Below are 17,500 nucleotides of genomic sequence, written 5' to 3'. Positions count from 1 at the left end.
AGATATCTGTCTTGCACTTTCCCGTCGTGTGCCTAACAGGACTGCAGACTGCCAGATGGGGATCTTTCAAGGACAAGTGTGATTCTCTTTCCGTTTTGTTGATTCTCTTCTGCAATGTTCTATCCCATATACCTACTTTCCTTTCCCGCACGTTAATTCGAGAAGACCAACAGGTGTGGTGTCACTCGTAGGGTTACGGGTAAGTGTTGTTAATGGATGTTTAATTGAGATGAAGGAGAAACACAGGCACCAAAGTTGTTATGCCTTCCTGTTCCTCCACCCTGCGTTGTCTGCTCCTCGAGCCTCGAGGTGCCGTTGAGCAGAGACGATTCTCAACGCTGTAGGATGGCCGTCCGGAATGTTCCAGAGATCCAAGCTCTTGTTCTGGCTCACATTACCATCTCTGGTTTGCAATCACTTTAAATATTCTTTGGATGCCGTTTTCCGGGCTCCAGACGACATGAGGTAATCTCCCGGGTTATTCACTGTTGGTCTGTCGTTTGCCCTGCCAGCCGTGGTGGAGGCATTGGCATATAATCAACTCTTTGAGCGTCCTTTTAAGTATTCAGTCCGTGGGCTCGCCTCCGTTATGTGGCCGAGCAGCAGATGATTCAAAATAAGTGCTTCTCCCCCTGAAAGTGATGTTCGTTCTAACTATCTATCTATCTCAATACGGAACCACTTTGTCATTTGTAGAGCACTACTTTGACTTTTATGTAACGTTTTATTTTTTATTTTTTAGATGAGCTTTTGCTTTTGCAAAGAATCGTTGTACTTCTACTTCCAAGGTCATGCACTTACACTTACACTTACACACACACACACACACACACACACACACACACACACACACACACACACACACACACACACACACACACACACACACACACACACACACACACACACACACTCAAACACCCACAGAGTTGTCACTTTCAAGCTATCGTGTGTGTGTTTGCGTCTGTGTGTTTGTAAGTGTGTGTGTGTGTGTGTCGTGTGTGTGTGTGGGGGGGAGGGGACTCTCAGACAGCGATTCTGAATAGATGGATCAAATGATATATTTTTTTCTTTCAGTCTCTTGACTTGTTCTGACAACGTGACCCCGACAGCCGTCACAGACAGATGCATGCTGGGATTGTGGCGTTCGACAGCAACTTTCTGAGCTCAATATACACAGAGATTGTGTTCCAAAACTAGAAATATAAAAATGCAAACCTTAATTTCCAGCTACATCTGTCTCTGTGAAATATGGGCTGCCTACCTATCACACAGCCGTGAGTTAAATGTCACGGGAACTAAAGACCAGATGGGTGCAACATAAAAGAAAGGACAGTTTAATTGGGACTGTGGATGAAGAATAAACATTATGCTTAAAAAAATAGACCCCATAGGTTATCCTCTCCTCCCAGGTTTGATGTCAGACATCATCACAGGTCATTACCTTGTCTCTCACACACAGACATTCATCTGGTCCCTCGCATGAACAATATTGCCCAGCAAGTCTCCCCCAGTGCTTTTATAGATCTCAGCCTAATCCCAGCCAAATCTCAAATCCATTATACAACCTCCTCTAGCAGCCTCGTTCGTCACAGCCTCGTCAAACAGCCTCGTCACATTCCCGTCTCTCAGCCTCGTCTCAGCCTCGTCTCAGCCTCGACTCAGCCTCGTCAAACAGCCTCATCACATTCTTGTCTCTCAGCCTCGTCACATTCTTGTCTCTCAGCCTCGTCACATTCTTGTCTCTCAGCCTCGTCTCAGCCTCGTCTCACAGCCTCGTCACAGTCTCGTCTCTCAGCCTCGACTAAGCCTCGTCTCAGCCTTGACTCAGCCTCGTCAAACAGCCTTGTCACAGTCTCGTCTCTCAGCCTCGACTCAGCCTCGTCTCAGCCTCGTCTCAGCCTCGTCCCAGCCTCGTCTCAGCCTCGTCTCAGCCTCGTCCCAGCCTCGTCTCAAAGCCTCGTCTCAGCCTCGTCTCAGCCTCGTCTCAGCCTCGTCTCAGCCTCGTCTCAGCCTCGTCTCAGCCTCCTCTCAGCCTCGTCTCAGCCTTGTTTCAGAAGCTAGTCTTACAGCTTTTTCTCACAGCCTCGTCTATCAGCCTTGTCTCAGCCTCGTCTCAGCCTCGTCTCAGCCTCGTCTCACAGCCTGCCCTTGACTTCATGTACCTGGTGCAGAGCTGGCTCCAGCTGGCTTCCTGCACAGCAACCGTGCCGACACACATACGCACACACCTACACGGGCACAATCTGTTTATATTTTCCCTATTTGTATTTTTTCAATAGTTACCGCAGCACAACAAATTGCCAAAGACATGCAGAACTGTTCTTCGCATCTTCTTGCTGGCCTTCTTTCACGGGTTCACCGGGTATTAACCCATAAGGGCCGTCCCTGTTCTCCTCCTCTTTGTTCACAACAGCGTTCCGCACACCTCTCCATCATCATCCCTTTAGTTGCATAACCCGTATTTATACATCCTCCCGCCCACTCACCATTAGCATGCCTTTTCTCTCGCGCTAAGTTAGTAGCGAAAGGCCCCGGCAGAGGGCCGTCTATGTGTTGAGGCTCAGGGAGGAGCCCATAGATGGAGGAAGGTCACAGCTACTCAGACGCTCTCCATTAGAGACGTGCGAGGGGTTGAGAGAAGGCTGTAATTAACACACCGGGCTGCGACGGCTCCCTGCAGAGTCCCAGTGGGACAAGCAAAATCTAACCCAACGCAGTGATTACACAAAGAGTGCAGGCGAGGTGTCTCCTTCACTCTGTTATATGGAGTTAAGTGAGGTATGACCTGTAATGGCTCAGAGTGTTTCTTCACGTGGAGCAAAGGAAAGACACTCGATGGCTCATCAAAGACTGCACAAGCTGGCCAAAGGGCTGTGAAAAGTAATGTGTCCTTTTGCAATGGCGCGCTTGGTGTTGGACCGTCTCAGAATAACACTGGCAATATTGGACGGTATGAATCTCACAGGAAGAACGTGTAGCAAAAACTGGCTCATTGTGCCAGCTGTCCTTATTTTTAAGATACAAAGGATAACTTGGCACGTGGACACGCACAGATTGCAAGATGCAATTGTTCTCCGTGTGGTCGCAGAGTATCCAAGAATCACTTGAACCAGGCGGACACCCAGCGCCGGCTCCGCTCTTCACCGGAGATGGTGACAGTATCAGTGCATTTCAGGGGTTATTTCTTATTGGCTCAAATGTTGTGCCGAGTGATGTCGATAACCCTTCTTTGTACGCGGTGACATGGATTTGAATTGACTACTGACTAACTCCCACGGCCGTTATGTGTGGGTGACTTTGATTAAAAAAATATTTAACATTTGCTTGTCTTTTATTTTACATGCACTGCACATCACTTGTTTTTATAGGATGCAGATAGAGAGCATGTTTTAATACATACTCATACTGTAATGTCTCGTTATTCAGCCATTTAGGGATTCAAGCTGTATGCTTATAATCTAGACCTCAGGTGAGATCCTGAATTTCCCATCTGGGATAAATAATCGTATCTTAATACCCCCTATTGGTGAATACCATTTGTCACCCCTTTTCAGTTAAACAGCACAACTAGTTGGCTAAGAGCACTACTGATTATGGGTTGAACATTAATTTCCGAGGTATGAGCTGTTTTGGTATCAGGAAGGAATGAAGTAAGGAAAAAATATTGAATTTGACAATAGTGTTGGTGCTCAGTGTGAATTTTGTTCCATGTGTTCACAGGTCTGTATCAAGACCCTGTAGTTAACTTCGAGCTGTTTTTTGAGACAAAGCATAAAAAAGAATGGTTGGCTTACTTTTTTTTATGCTATCTGTTTCATATTTAAAGCAACTTCCAGTTCCTCAACAGTTGCTTCCAATGTTTGCAAATGCAATATTATATTTCTTTCCTGGTTGATTGATAAAACAAAGAAAATTTCGAACGAGTCATTTCCTCCTTCCAAATTTAATTCATTATGACTGTTTGTAGCTCTTTCATTTGCAGAAATCCTAATGAGGTTCAATCACAACCATTGAACACAGATTTAATTCCTCTTAACTGCAACATGATTCAGTGGCCGAGACTTTCATGCAGTTTTACAGATTTGAAGAAAGTTGAGAAGATACGATTTCTACCCGCTTCGTAAACTTCTCCTTATAGTTTGGATTATTTTTTCCCATCTCCACCCACCATTCCATCTTTTGTCCTTCCCTCTCTTCCATGGTTAAATCCATCCACCCAGGCAGACAGAGGCAGTGTGTGACCCCCAGGTTTTTTAAGGCGCATCAGTCATCCAGACAGCACTTACGTCCACGCTTTCTGGCAGATGCCTGCTCCTCATCTATAAACATGAATCAGCCTTCGCCCCTGCCAATAGCAAATGAAATCCACAATGAATGGGTGTTGGTTGGACCCTTTTTCTTGTGTTTTTGCTTGTTTATGTCTTTATGTCTGTATGCTTGCTTTCAAAGATGGGCATTTGTTTAACAGGCAGAAAGTACAATTCCATGTGGTAATGATATTCAACAATCTGGTTTGGTAATAAGTAATTAGTGAAACACAGGAATTGTGTGCAATTTGTGTGTGTGTGTGTGTGTGTGTGTGTGTGTGTGTGTGTGTGTGTGTGTGTGTGTGTGTGTGTGTGTGTGTGTGTGTGTGTGTGTGTGTGTGTGTGTGTGTGTGTGCAGAAGCATGTGTTTCTGTATTTGTGTTCATGTAAAGCAGCATAAATAAAGCACAGATTTGTGAATCAGCAGGCCTGCTTCAGCATAGTGCTGGAGCTGCATGTCTGTTTTCAACACAGATCAGAGAAACGCTGTCATCGCCATCCTTTTAGCTTAGCTTAGCTGGCATAGGCCTTCCACAATTCCCCAGGACAGCATTCACATTCCCAGAAACGCAGTTTTGGCTTGGTTTTATCATGACTCTGCATGTTCCTCAGATCATAATTCCCATAATTCTCTGCTATCATTCTGTTGGTGTAGAGCTAAAACTCAGAATTGATCAAAGCACTGCAAGCACCACAGCACCTGTCTTACCTCTCTTTACTTCCATGAAGGTTGGGTCGAAACATGTTCAGTGTTGCAGTACATTTACCTATGTCTCTTTTGCGCTTCTTTAATGAGACTCAATCCTAGTACACGTTGAGTTTTTAAGAGATGTTTATGCAATTCTTCTTCTTGTTTCATATTTCAACAACAAGTTTTGAGAAATGTATTTAAAAGGTTATTTAGCTAACAGAAATGAATGAATGAATGAATGTATTATCTGGTCATCATGAGTTCCTCTGGACACCTTATGCCACCTTGGGACATTAGCCTTCTCCTCCAGATGGTCTTGTATAAAACATGCAGCCAATCCAGTTTCTTAACCCATGGTCAGTGATGCTGTTTGGTTATATCTGCCCTCCTTACTGCTGTACAAATGAATCATCTGGGATGATCTTTGAGGTCTTGTTGTATTGCAGTCAGTCAGTCATTGTGATGGCTCTGAACCAGTAATGATTTTGCTGTACTGTGGAGTCTTGGCGATGGACAGCAAAATTACAAACCAGCAAGCAGACAGAAATATCTCCCTGCTGCTTTCTGTTGAATAAATGCAGTGTTTATTATTTTGGTAGAACTTTAGAATGATCAAAGCATTAACTTTAAAGCATCAATAGTTGTAAAAAGTGAATTGGTACTTGAGGCATTTCCATCCTTTAGATAGTTTGTAAATCATTAATTTTGCTAAATTATCCTATCTCTTGCAGTTATTATAAGTGCTACCTTTCTTTTAACACCTGTTTGCTTTCAAAGCATGCAAGATTAGCTTGCTCTTAAGTTACATACCTCAATTAAAGTTGACCGCAGTGTTTGTATTTTACATGAAAGGAAAGTTGTCACAGCTTTTAAAAATAGATTTTAACAGCAAACAAGAAATATAATCGCCCAAATAGAAAAAAAGGCCAAATTGCATTTAAGGAGAAAAAGATCGAAGCTGGAACGAGGTCGGCAGGGAGACGGACTCGTCTGACACACAGCAGATATATCAAATAAATCCTAAAGACAAAATAGTTCAATGCCAGGTCCATTACTACGGTACGGAATAGAGTTTGCCTCAATAATGACATGCAAACAATGATTTTAGCCATAATGCTCAACGCCCTGGTAATTATTCAATTCTCTTCTGCTGTTTGCCTTCTCTGGGCGTAGCAGGAACTAGCGATGCCGGTGTTTGTTCAGTGTTGACGGGGGCTGCTGTAGCGTTGTGATAGGCTGTTCATCACAAAGCCTTTATTCATCCGAGCCCCGCCGTCGTGGACCGCGCGCAGCTGCTAGCGAAAAGCTTCATTAAACTTTTGCTCCTGCCTCCCCTGGTCTTTCGCTCCATCTCTCTCCCTCCCCCCCCCCCCCCCCCCCCCCCCCCCCCCCCCCCCCCCCCCCCCCCCCCCCCCCCCCCCCCCCCCCCCCCATCTAGCTTTCCAAAGCATACAGACGATATCACTGTCTGCACCCCTAGCATCGCTCCTCTGTCTGCTCTGTCCTTTCGGCAAACTGTTCTCTCTCTCGGTCTGTCTGTCTCCCTCTCTCTGTCTTGTCTCTCTGTCTTTCAACTTCTCTCTGTCCTCTGTTTCTCTGTCTCTCTCTGTCTCTCTCTGTCTCTCTGTCTTTCTCTTCCTCTGTCTCTCTCCCTCTCATTTTCTCTGTCTCTGTCTCTCTCTGTCTCTTTCTCTGTCTCTCCCTCTCTCCCTCTTTCTCTTCCCCTCCCTCTCTCCCTCTATTGTACTGAATGTCAGGGTGCATTTCATCTTCCATGATTTATCACCACTGTGCTTCCAGGAAATCGTACTCCTCTCATCCACTTAACATTGGCATGATGCGGTGGCATTATCTATTCCTCCTCCATCCAAACCGTGCCACGGAGATGACCGCGCAGTGTGTTTCTGTCCTTGTATTTTATTGGTGTTTTCGTACCTGCCTGCCGGTCAGTGCTCGCAAGTGCATGAGACCATATTTATTCCAGCCCTATTATTTTCACGTTTTTTTAAAGGTTTTGGCTGTTCAGTCGGTCAAGTCCCCTAGGTTAATGGTTCACCCTCTCTTGCGGTGGACTCTGGAGAGGTGGTGAGCCATTGAAATCCACTGTATGGACCCCAGCTGCACCACTGCAGAAGGCATCCCTAAGCCAGTCCACTATCGAAACCGCCATCATCAACCACACCTCCTGGTCCTCAGCCTATCCCCAGGCAGCCATACAGGGAACAAGTCAGAAGGAATGACGCACGGACCAACCACAAACCCTGTTGATTAGCCATTGTGTGCCCATGTTCCCCGGAGTCGTTTCAGAGCCACTCGATGAGTCTTTCACTGCTGTGTGTGAGTAGAGGTCATATGAGATGAAAGATTGTTAGGTTATAGCCGTCAGGTCGTCACATTCGTTTCCCCTCAAACATCAATGACTGTTGTCCATGAATTGGTCTGCCCGTTTTTGATCTCCCTCTAGGGTCCTGAATCTAGGGGGTTTATTGACATTCCGGGACGCAATGAGGTCAAACATGCTGGAGTGCCCTGGAGAATTTGCGATCTGCTCCTGGAAACAAGTGAGAGAGAGAGAGAGAGAGAGAGAGAGAGAGAGAGAGAGAGGAGGAGACGAGGAGAGAGAGAGAGAGAGGGGGAGGGAGAGAGGGAGAGAGAGAGAGAAATTATTGAACCATGGGAGCTTTTTCCATGGTTTAGTCCCTTGGGGAGGAGGCTTATTAGTGTTCAGCCACTAACCTTTGCGGGGGCTTCTCGTAGACCACAACACTGAAGAGACACCTGGGACACACACAGGGTCTGATGATCCACGTTGTTGTTTTCCTTAAGGGTTCCTCAAGACCCTTAAGGTGTGATTTCCTTTGCAGGGGCCAACTGACTGAAACCGAAATAGCCTGATCACTATCCACAGTAACGCTTAAAGGGGAAAAGGTAGAGTTGTGACAGAACTGAGGGCTCACTCTGCGTTTATCGATTACAAATACATATCTTCATAACAAGAGATCTTTGAGTCTTAACTCTAGATTGAAAGGTAATAGAAGAGAGTCATTCAATTTTGCCCGAATAAATGTAAAGGGGGAGTAGTCCCATTAGACTTGAATGGGAGAAGTTAGTAATAAAGTCAGTAACGTGTCATTACTGACAGTGTCATTCGTCCTATCATTGTTACACGACGTGGCTGCCCTCCGGACAGATGTTTTTAGTTGTGTGTATTAGTTATTTATGTGTTCAAGCTTGCATCTTCTATTCTCATTTCCCTGTACGTTTCATTTTTGTATCCACACCTGGATACAAGTATGTTATGCAAGTGTTTTTATAGTTGGTTTTTGTCAATGCTTTAGATATTTCATTTTGTCTGGCTGTATTTGCCGCTGGCCTTGACTCGCTCGAATAAAGCTTTTGTTTTTACCTTTCAATCCCCACAACCACAGAGCGTCTGCATTTAAATCAGTCTTTGATTTGTCCATAAATCAAACTATTTCAGGATTCATTTCATTTAAATTGTTTTATATCGTTGTGTGCTTTGTTTGGAATTCACCAGGGCCAAATTATATTTCTAAATTGAACAGCTGGCCTTTGAGCGTTCCTCTAGCTGTGGCATTTACTGCTAATGAACCATAACTGGTAATGAGACATCGGTCAGGTGTTTATAGCAACAACTCACCTCAGGGGGGATTTCACAGACACTACTAATCGGTCCAGATGTTATTATTCGGCATCACGTTGGCCTGGGACTGAAATACATTCCCGGCACTACTGATGACATCATCTGTCCTTGGCCTTAAATTGCAAATCTTGACCTTCCTTGGCTGTTTCCTCATCCGGCCTGTTGACAGTCACTATGACTTTGGGGCCTTTGGAGCAGAGGTCAACTAAAAGGTAGACCAAACTAAATCTCAGTGAGACTCTATTGCACTCTGCAGGCCTACAATCATTGCTCAGAGCCGAACCCCGAAGACGAGAATGCACTTGATCCTGCAGTGCCCTCGTTAACCACTAGGCGGCTGCGGTCCACAGTTTGGGAATCCCTGGTCAAAGGTGTCTCTAATGTGCTGTTTGTGTGTGTGTGTGTGTGTGTGTGTGTGTGTGTGTGTGTGTGTGTGTGTGTGTGTGTGTGTGTGTGTGTGTGTGTGTGTGTGTGTGTGTGTGTTGGTGTCTCCGTATTCCTGAATGTGTAGCACCCTTGCAGCGACCATGATCTCTTGACTCCTCTGAATTATGATTTCCGTCTGTCCCGAGGCCTTGGAGATGGGTCCGAGACCAACGAGCTAGACCACGCAGACGTGGTCATGATGCTGTGGGAAACAGCAAGGCCTCATGGGAAAGGCCCTGATCAGAGTCACGCCATGTCAATAACAAAAATGGCGATCACAGGATAGTCTGCAGACACTGGTGCCAAGAGGCCGTGTTGTTCCCGCATAAATCACCATCATATATTTTTTTTTTGGTGTAACGTCTTATCAATTGGTGTAATCTAATCGTGGTGCCTTAATGATTATCTTGAAAAGGTTTAATGATACGATACAATACAGACAGACAGTTCGGATTAAGTACTCTGGAGACAATCTCTAGTCATGCTATACATCATCGTGCCTCATGCATCTTAACATAAAGTACATCAGAAAGCATTCTGGGATATTTTGTTGCCGATATCCACCATTTTGAGAGGATTCCTTTATCCACATACATGCCATGTAACCTAGGCTAAAGAAAATGTTGTGGCAGTTTCAAACAACATGTCGCCCCATAATAATATATAATTTTGATTAATTAACAAACGATGACCAAGAAACATAACACATGCTATGGAGCATGTGTCCGTAGCGCCTTGCAAAATGGAGGCGGTCATTGCGATGTGACATGAAGTAAAACCCTGTTACGATCTTTTTGTTTGACCTTCCTCAGTTGCTTTATTTCTTTTTGGGGGCGTACTGGCTGACTGACCAGGGTCCTGAATGAATTGTGTGGGTGCAGGCTATTAGTGCTTACGTTGTCTTTTGTCTGCAGGCTGATTCAACTCACGAGAGAGTGGTGAAGAAGGAGGACGGGGAGAGACTGGCCAAGGTGAGGCTAAAACACGAACACATCAAACACCATCCGGATGTTACTGTTTAAAAGGGCTCTTTGATCGTCTCTCTTTGTAGGGTGCTAGTCTTCGACCTTTGTGTGGCTTGAACAGTTCAACCGTTTTACCTGCTTTTCCTACATGGCGCCTCACCAAGGAGAATTTAAGACATGAATAGTATTTTGGGTGGCGGGTGACAGAATGGAAGAGATTGGGAGATTCAATTAATATCTCCCCTCCTTATATTTCTGAGTTGCCTGTTAGGTTATAGAGAGTCACCTAAGAACATTTTTACCATTTTAAAAATATGTAATAAACAGACGACCAGGAAATAGGAAGGAATCTTGAATGAATATTCCAGAAAAAATGTTCTCGCAGCCCCCCCAAGAGCTCACCACTTCAAATGATTATTCCATCCTCATCTCAATACAAAAGTCCCTCAAAACAATTAAAATGTTTGCATGCTCTCCATCTATCACGCCCGGTTCTGTTCATTGTCTGAGCTCCTTGAGACTCATTGATATTGCAGGGTTCTGTCACACTTTTCCATCTATTGAACTTGTGGAAAAGTCATGATATTCAATTATTTTCCAAGAAATGTTCCTGCCTATATCAGGTATATATTCCTCATTCAGAGTATCTTCTATAAAATATGATGATGTTTTACAGGCACTAAAAGTCAGAATGATCCCAAATGATCCCGGTTTGAATCATTTGGATCATGTTTGTATCCGAACCCCCCACGGATTACAAACATGAATACCAAGTACGGAGCTAAACTGCATCAGAGCCCGAGACAATACTCCTGTTCTTGACACCGAAACTGCTCCATTGCTTCTGCCTGTGGCGTGCAGGAGTTTGGGGTTCCCTTCATGGAGACCAGCGCCCGGTCCGGCCTCAACGTGGAGCTGGCGTTCACCGCACTGGCCAAGTGAGTTCCCGCCGCCTCGTGCCCACTAGAGGTCAAACCATGGGCGTAGTTTTCAAGATTCAAGATTCAAGATGGTTCATTGTCAAATGCACAACAATTACAGCAGCAGTCGCTGGCAATGAAATTCTTGAGTCTCAGGCTCCTTCAACAATGCAATATAAAAATAAATAATCAAGAAACACAAATTGGACCTGAAATAATTAGAATAAAGCACAAATATAATAATAACAGCTGTAAACGAAAATTAATGCAGGGCATGAAATAATTAGGATAAAATAAAAATATAATAATGACTATTCTATTTAATGAAATTAAATAGAATACTGTACATGGAATATAAAAATGTGAAATAAGAATATTTATGCGTTTCAGGGGAGACACTAGGGGCATGTTTGCTGTTCAAGCTGGCAATGTATTCTGAGGGACACGGTGTTTGAGTAGTAGAGAAGAGTAGTAGAGACTCGCACATCCGAACTAATAGTGCCGGCGCGTCAGAGTGTGTGGAGCAGTGTCACGTCAATATGGAATCAAACTGGAAAACAAGACGTAGTGTTGAGATGAACTGAAACCGTCTCTGTCCTCTGACAAAGCGATACCACAGGTCTGCCAAATCGCCAAGCTGTCCAGTCCTCCGATCTGCCCTAGCCGTGAGGCAACAACTTCCTCTGACATCCCTCCCACCCTGTCCCGTTCCCTCCCGGCCGTCTGTCTGTCTGTCGACGGGCCCGTAGTGGCACTTTCAGAGTTACGAGTGTTACTTTTTGATAAAAAAAGGATTTGTCGTCATTTGTCAGTTAACACTTTCCTAATGTTGTGGACAAGTGCTACATTCTGATGAGTTCAACTATTATTCCACTGCGCTTCAATCCGGTCGAATGACTTCAGAGAGTTCCCTGTCTGAAGTTCTCCTGGGGTCATAGTTCAGGGACCCTGGACCCAGGGGCTGTGGCCGACCCCAAGGCTCAGAGGCCCTGTTGTATTTAAAGCATTAAATGAGTAAATAATTGAAGGCACCTGTGAAGGCACACCACAGCAGGGCTTTGGTGGTTGGCAAACAGTGTTCAGGGTTATCTGATTCAATAGCTTTGAGACCTGGGGTTGCTTATTAAGAACAGTTAATAAGCACAAAGTTGACCCTTTACAACTCTCCAATTGTACTTCTAGTAACCTCAATCCAGACTTTCTCTTTATTGTAATTTGAGACAGAGGAAAGCAATCTACCATTAGTGAAGCCAAGAGAAGCAACTTTAGAAAATATACAAATATTAAACAATATTTGGTAAATGCTGTCATATTGATTCGTTTGTTTTCAACTACTACATTCCTTGTGATCAATAGCTAAAAAGGTGAATAATCGAAAAGATCAGGAATTCAGGGTTCTATTGATCAACTCACAGACTCACCGACTGGGAACCACTCCTCTGTGCCTCAGCTCATTGGCTGAAAGGTTGTGTGATTTTAGAAAGCCCGCCCTAACACTTGAGTGACGTGGGCTGCGCCCTCTCCCGCTGTCCCGCAGGGCGCTCAGGCACCGCTCCAGCTCGGAGGCAGACGACAAGTTTAAACTGCACGACTACGTCAGCAAGGAGGTGAAGAGCCCCGGCTGCTGCAGGTCCTAGAGGCTCTCCAGCTGCAAGCCCGTCGTGTGTGTGTGTGTGTGTGTGTGTGTGTGTGTGTGTGTGTGTCAGAGAGAGGTAGACAGAGAGAGTATGAATCTGGGTGACTTATTGTCCTGTTTGTTCTATCCCTGAGGTTGTGTTTGTATCAGAAAGGCGTCACCCTCACAGGTACAGGACTTCCTTGTGCTGGATTGATTTCTATTTTTCTTTTTCTCCCTCTTCAAAATCTGTGTTGAATAATATTTCTCTCTTTCTTTCTGTCGCTCTCTGTCTCCGTCTCTATCTCTCTCACTCCCCCACTCTCTCTCTCTCTCTCTCTCTCTCTCTCTCTCTCTCTCCTCTCTCTCCTTCTCTCTCTCTCACTCTCTCTCTTCTCAATCTCTCTCTCTCTCTCTCTCCTCTTCCTCTCTCTCTCTCTCTCTCTCTCTCTCTCTCCTTCTCTCTTCCTCTCTCTCTCTCTCTCTCTCTCTCTCATCTGCAGTGCTTATGCTGGGAGAATGACATTGTTCTTTCCTACCTGTACAGACTTTTTCTCTTCTCTATGTAGATATAATTGTATACTGTTTGATCATTGATTAAGGTTATATTTTGGCATTCATGACATTAATATTTCACAAGTAATTGTTGCCAGTCTAATCAATGATGTCTACATAGTGCTCATGGTAATTTTCCATGGATGGAAGGTGAATGAATCTCCCTGAACATAAATGCCATTGTGTATTTTACCATTCGGTACTTAAATCATTTCATAGACTTCTTGACCAGCATTTGTCTTATTTTAACAAACATTTCCATGACAATGTTGTATAGTAAAATATGACATATTTATTTGATTAGTCTATTTCCATATCAAATACATTTCGGGAAATATCTGTTGGACTGTAGTAGTTTTTAGAGAGTAAAGTAGCGAGAATAGTATTTGGTACATGGCAACTGTAAAATAAACTTGATTTTGCAACTTAATATTTTGGCAAAGCAAACCGGTTTTCATATTATGTGTCCTTAACTTATTCTTTGCTTAATAATTTTTTGGCCACTAACTAACTTATCAACGAAATAGTAAGTGTAGGGTTAGGTTGGGCAAGTGTACAGACTTATATATTTGATTTAGTATATTGTTATTTCTGGGTAATATTTGGAACAGGTCTAAGTGACCTTTAAAGCCTGGCATTATTCATGTCTGAAGGAAAACACAGAGCTTTGGCTTTTTATCAATTTTAATGTTTAAATGGAGCTTGTGACCTTAAGGCATTTCATATAACTGCATATTAAAGCATTAAATATTGAAGAAAAAGTCATTATTGGTTTTGAGATGTTTTATATTAAATGTAGTGAAATTTGGCTAGTTTTACTTTGCCCTGTATTATATATAGGCCTATATATGTATGTATAGATATGTACAGATACATAAATATATATGCATGGTATAATGCGTAAACCTCAAGATTGCTTCATGCCATTATTTGCTTATTGTATTAATTGTCTGTTATGAGCCTACCCAATAAACATGCATCTCATTTTTTACGATTTTTTCATTGTAAGGTGCAATGTGCTTCTATAATCACTTAATGCTAAATTTCCCCACTAACTAATACCAACAGTACGTGTTTGTAAATGAGCCGATATCCATCAGAATATTGTCTCATTCTCTGATCGTATTCATTCAGACGACACTACAATAAAGAGTGTGCAGTTACATGGTCTCGACTTGTTGTCTCTCTGTGGTTCTCTTTGAATTGTATTTGTCACAACAAAGTGAAACACTGTACTTTAAACAGTTTACTTAAAAAACATCTGCATCTACATTTCCGTAGATTTACATTAATGACAAGCCTTACTTGGCACAAACAATGCAAGGAAATGAGGCTCAAGGCAATGTCTCCTCTGCTGTGGATAAAGTTTTATAGCTTGTTACACATTTACAACAAGCCTTATTTGACTGACGTGAAAAGAGTAAAGGTCACGTCACAATAATGTAATATAAATAAAATAATAGCAAAGGCATACACAATGTTTGGTCAGTGCTTCTTGGGTCGATTTAATTACATATGTGCATATGCAATTCATATGTAACTACATGTAAAATGAACATTGTTAAAACGTTATTGATATTTGTGTGTTTGTCTATTGTTAAGTAATAAAGATTCACTCGAATCTCTTCTCAACTCTGGTTCTCATCTTCAATGTCCTCCTCATCTTCTCATGTGATCCTAATCTGTTACCTCTCTCATCCGTCAGGTCTTCTCCTGTCCTTCTCAGCCGACGCAAACCTCTTTGGCACGTCTAGGATTGTGCTTAAAGCGAGCCTCGACTGCAGAAACATAGAGAAAGCGTTAAGGAGCACACTAATTCATTAGTGAAATATGCAAAGCGGTATAGACTTCTAGTCCTTAGGTCTGGGGGGCTGTCAACGTTACCTGCGTACTCCTGGGGAAGCATCGGCCTGCTCACCACCCGGTGAAAGACGGTGAGCCAGTCTTTCTGCTCTGCTCGCTCGGTCTCGCAGGCAAAGAGGAACTTCCTGTCGGGGGTTACTATGGTGACTCCAAACCGCCAGTTAAGACCCTGGCAGGGCGAGGAGAGACCGGGAAGAACGAAGTAATTGTTCTCCTTGCTGCCGATGAACACTTCCCCTCGTGCGTTGGCGTCCTAGGAGGACGGAGAAAGATAAATGCTCTCTGATGCTGCTGTCAATCACTAAAGAACATGTGTATGATGATGATGAACTCAGGTAAAAAACAGCTGCACTCAAAGTACGGATGAAATGCACTGGTAACGCATGTCTGGCACAGATTCCTTAGTATTTGTGTAAAATGATCTTGTTGTTTCTAAAGGGAACTCATTTGGTCATTTTCTAATTTTCTCTCACACACAAACACATACAGGCACACATCATGTATTGTTTGTTACTGCTTTCTAAATGAATTTGCTATGCTCAATTGGCCGAACATGTATTTCTATTTGTCTTGCACTGTATCTGCAGCAAACAATTATCCCAAGGTTGCGTTCCCTTCAATACCAGGGGATCTTTGAAGTACATTAGCCTCCTGTCATCCAAGGTGAACCATCTCTTCTTGAAGCCCTCTTTGTGCTGAAAGCAAGGAAAGAAGGGAAATTATGGCTCAAGCTTGAATGAAACCAGAATAGCAAATATTCTTGCCCTATTTATATTGAAAAGATACTAAATTCCATCATTTCTTCTCTCGGTATTCTCTTTCGAAATTTCCTTTTGGGAGTTTTACAAAGTATTAACTTACTTTCTTATTCATTCATCCAAGCTAATCTGTGATCTGCCATTTTTAATATGATCTTAGTTCTTTACCTTTGGGCCCGTCTTCTCCATGTGGCCTTCCTTAATGTAGTTACGTGTTAGCTGTGGTACCAACTGGGCAAAGCACATTAAAGACACAATTAATTACAATTTATTGACTGCGATATAAAGGAATGAGTGAAGCTGTACGAATGAATGAGTGAAGGTGTTTGAATAAATGAGTGAAGGTATGCGATGAATGAGTGAAGGTATGTGTGAATGCATCGGTGAAGGTGTGTGAATGAATGAGTGAAGGTGTGTGAATGAATGAGTGAAGTGTGAATGAATGAGTGAGGTGTGAATGAATGAGTGATGGTGTGTCTATGACTTACGTCACTGATGGAGGCTCCAGGATAGGCCACTTGGAGATAGTGAAACCGAGCTGCTCGAATGGCATTAAACCAGTCGACCATTTCCTGAAGAAATAAAAAGCCTCACAATGTATTCAAGATTGATTTGATTGGTCATAGATAAAAATTGTGATTCATTGTTAGAGCAGAATTTAACAACATTTATTTTAGTTGTAATTGTTTGTTTGTTTGTTTGTTTGTTTGTTTGTTTGAAACCACCGGGTAGTTGTCTTATCTATGCAACACATGTTGCATAGATAAGACAGGGTAAACAATACTTCCTGTGATTATAAATAATGTCCAGCAGAGGGCGACATGCACTCCTTATTGGGATCTCAAGGACTTCTGCCTCTAAACCTTCCACCAAACAGAGGGCTATTGTGAATCACCTTGCCGTCCATATGGTAAACAAAGATGTTCCTTGTGCTGTTGTCGTTCAGATAGGTTAACTGCAGCCCATGGGCGTTGCCGATTTTAGTTGGCTGAAAGGTTGCATTGAGGGTATTGATTTTCATCACTGCCTTAGGTTCCTTAGCCTGGGGACGAAAGAGGCAGTAGGAGATGGTGAGGTGAGGGGGGGAGAGAGAGAGGGAGAGGGAGAGGAGAGGGAGAGGGAGAGAGAGAGAGAGAGAGAGAGAGAGAGAGAGAGGAGAGACTCACATCGTGCTTGTTGTAGTACTTCAGAACACCTTCCCGCTCGGACAGAATGAACTTTCGGCTGAGGTACTGTCCGTTGTCTTTGCCTCGTTTCCATAGTAACCCCTCTCTATAGCCTGCCAAGGGAGAGACAGCAGAGAGCCCCTGTTAAGAAGTTCAAAACAGGGTTCAACCCAAGGAACCGCACACCTTCAGATAATGGTACGAGCCTTTCACCCTATAAAGGATTGACGATTGTTGTGTTTAAACCCAAATAAAAGCTGTAATAGCGCTTCTGGACCATGGTACCATTCAATCAAGCTTTTGAGTTAATTAGTTAGATACTGTGGCTCATAACCAAGGAAAACTAGCTCATGCCAGGGCAAACATTTCCCCTCCTGAAGTATTTCTTTCATCAAGCATTTTGGGAAATTTGTGGTTCAGATAAGAACGTGGCCTAGTTTGTTATTTTACTGTTTAGGTTTACTACCAAATGGCTTTTAACATTTCTCTGGGCTTCCACAAATGTTACTTGTAATGGCAATTGTTCTCGTGGCCGCTACATGTTGTGTCTCGACACTGAACCACAAA

The 17,500-nt window shown here is 43.4% G+C and overlaps 2 protein-coding genes and 1 long non-coding RNA gene across 3 annotated transcripts in view; 2 read left to right on the top strand and 1 right to left on the bottom strand.

The window, feature by feature from the left end:
* The window catches only part of LOC130403995 (ras-related protein Rab-26), a 29,051-nt gene that overhangs the window by 7,214 nt on the left and 4,337 nt on the right, over nt 1-17,500 (top strand).
* LOC130370391 (uncharacterized) lies at nt 10,004-12,865 on the top strand. Its single transcript, XR_008893032.1, has 3 exons — nt 10,004-10,062; nt 10,918-10,994; nt 12,514-12,865. It is a non-coding gene; the product is annotated as an uncharacterized LOC130370391 (long non-coding RNA).
* Nucleotides 14,523-17,500, bottom strand: part of LOC130403574 (arf-GAP with dual PH domain-containing protein 1-like) — a 3,264-nt gene continuing 286 nt past the window's right edge. The window contains exons 2-8 of the mRNA XM_056607992.1: nt 16,934-17,074; nt 16,663-16,809; nt 16,256-16,339; nt 15,936-15,998; nt 15,633-15,704; nt 15,031-15,262; nt 14,523-14,924 (exon numbers count right to left, since the gene is read on the bottom strand). Of these exons, the coding sequence (XP_056463967.1) occupies nt 14,869-14,924; nt 15,031-15,262; nt 15,633-15,704; nt 15,936-15,998; nt 16,256-16,339; nt 16,663-16,809; nt 16,934-17,074 (795 nt within the window). The 3' untranslated portion in view covers nt 14,523-14,868. The remainder of the gene's footprint in view (nt 14,925-15,030; nt 15,263-15,632; nt 15,705-15,935; nt 15,999-16,255; nt 16,340-16,662; nt 16,810-16,933; nt 17,075-17,500) is intronic.

This window comes from Gadus chalcogrammus, chromosome 2 (genome assembly GCF_026213295.1).
Source record: "Gadus chalcogrammus isolate NIFS_2021 chromosome 2, NIFS_Gcha_1.0, whole genome shotgun sequence".
Lineage (NCBI taxonomy): Eukaryota > Metazoa > Chordata > Actinopteri > Gadiformes > Gadidae > Gadus > Gadus chalcogrammus.
This window is presented reverse-complemented; position numbering and strand designations above follow the sequence as displayed.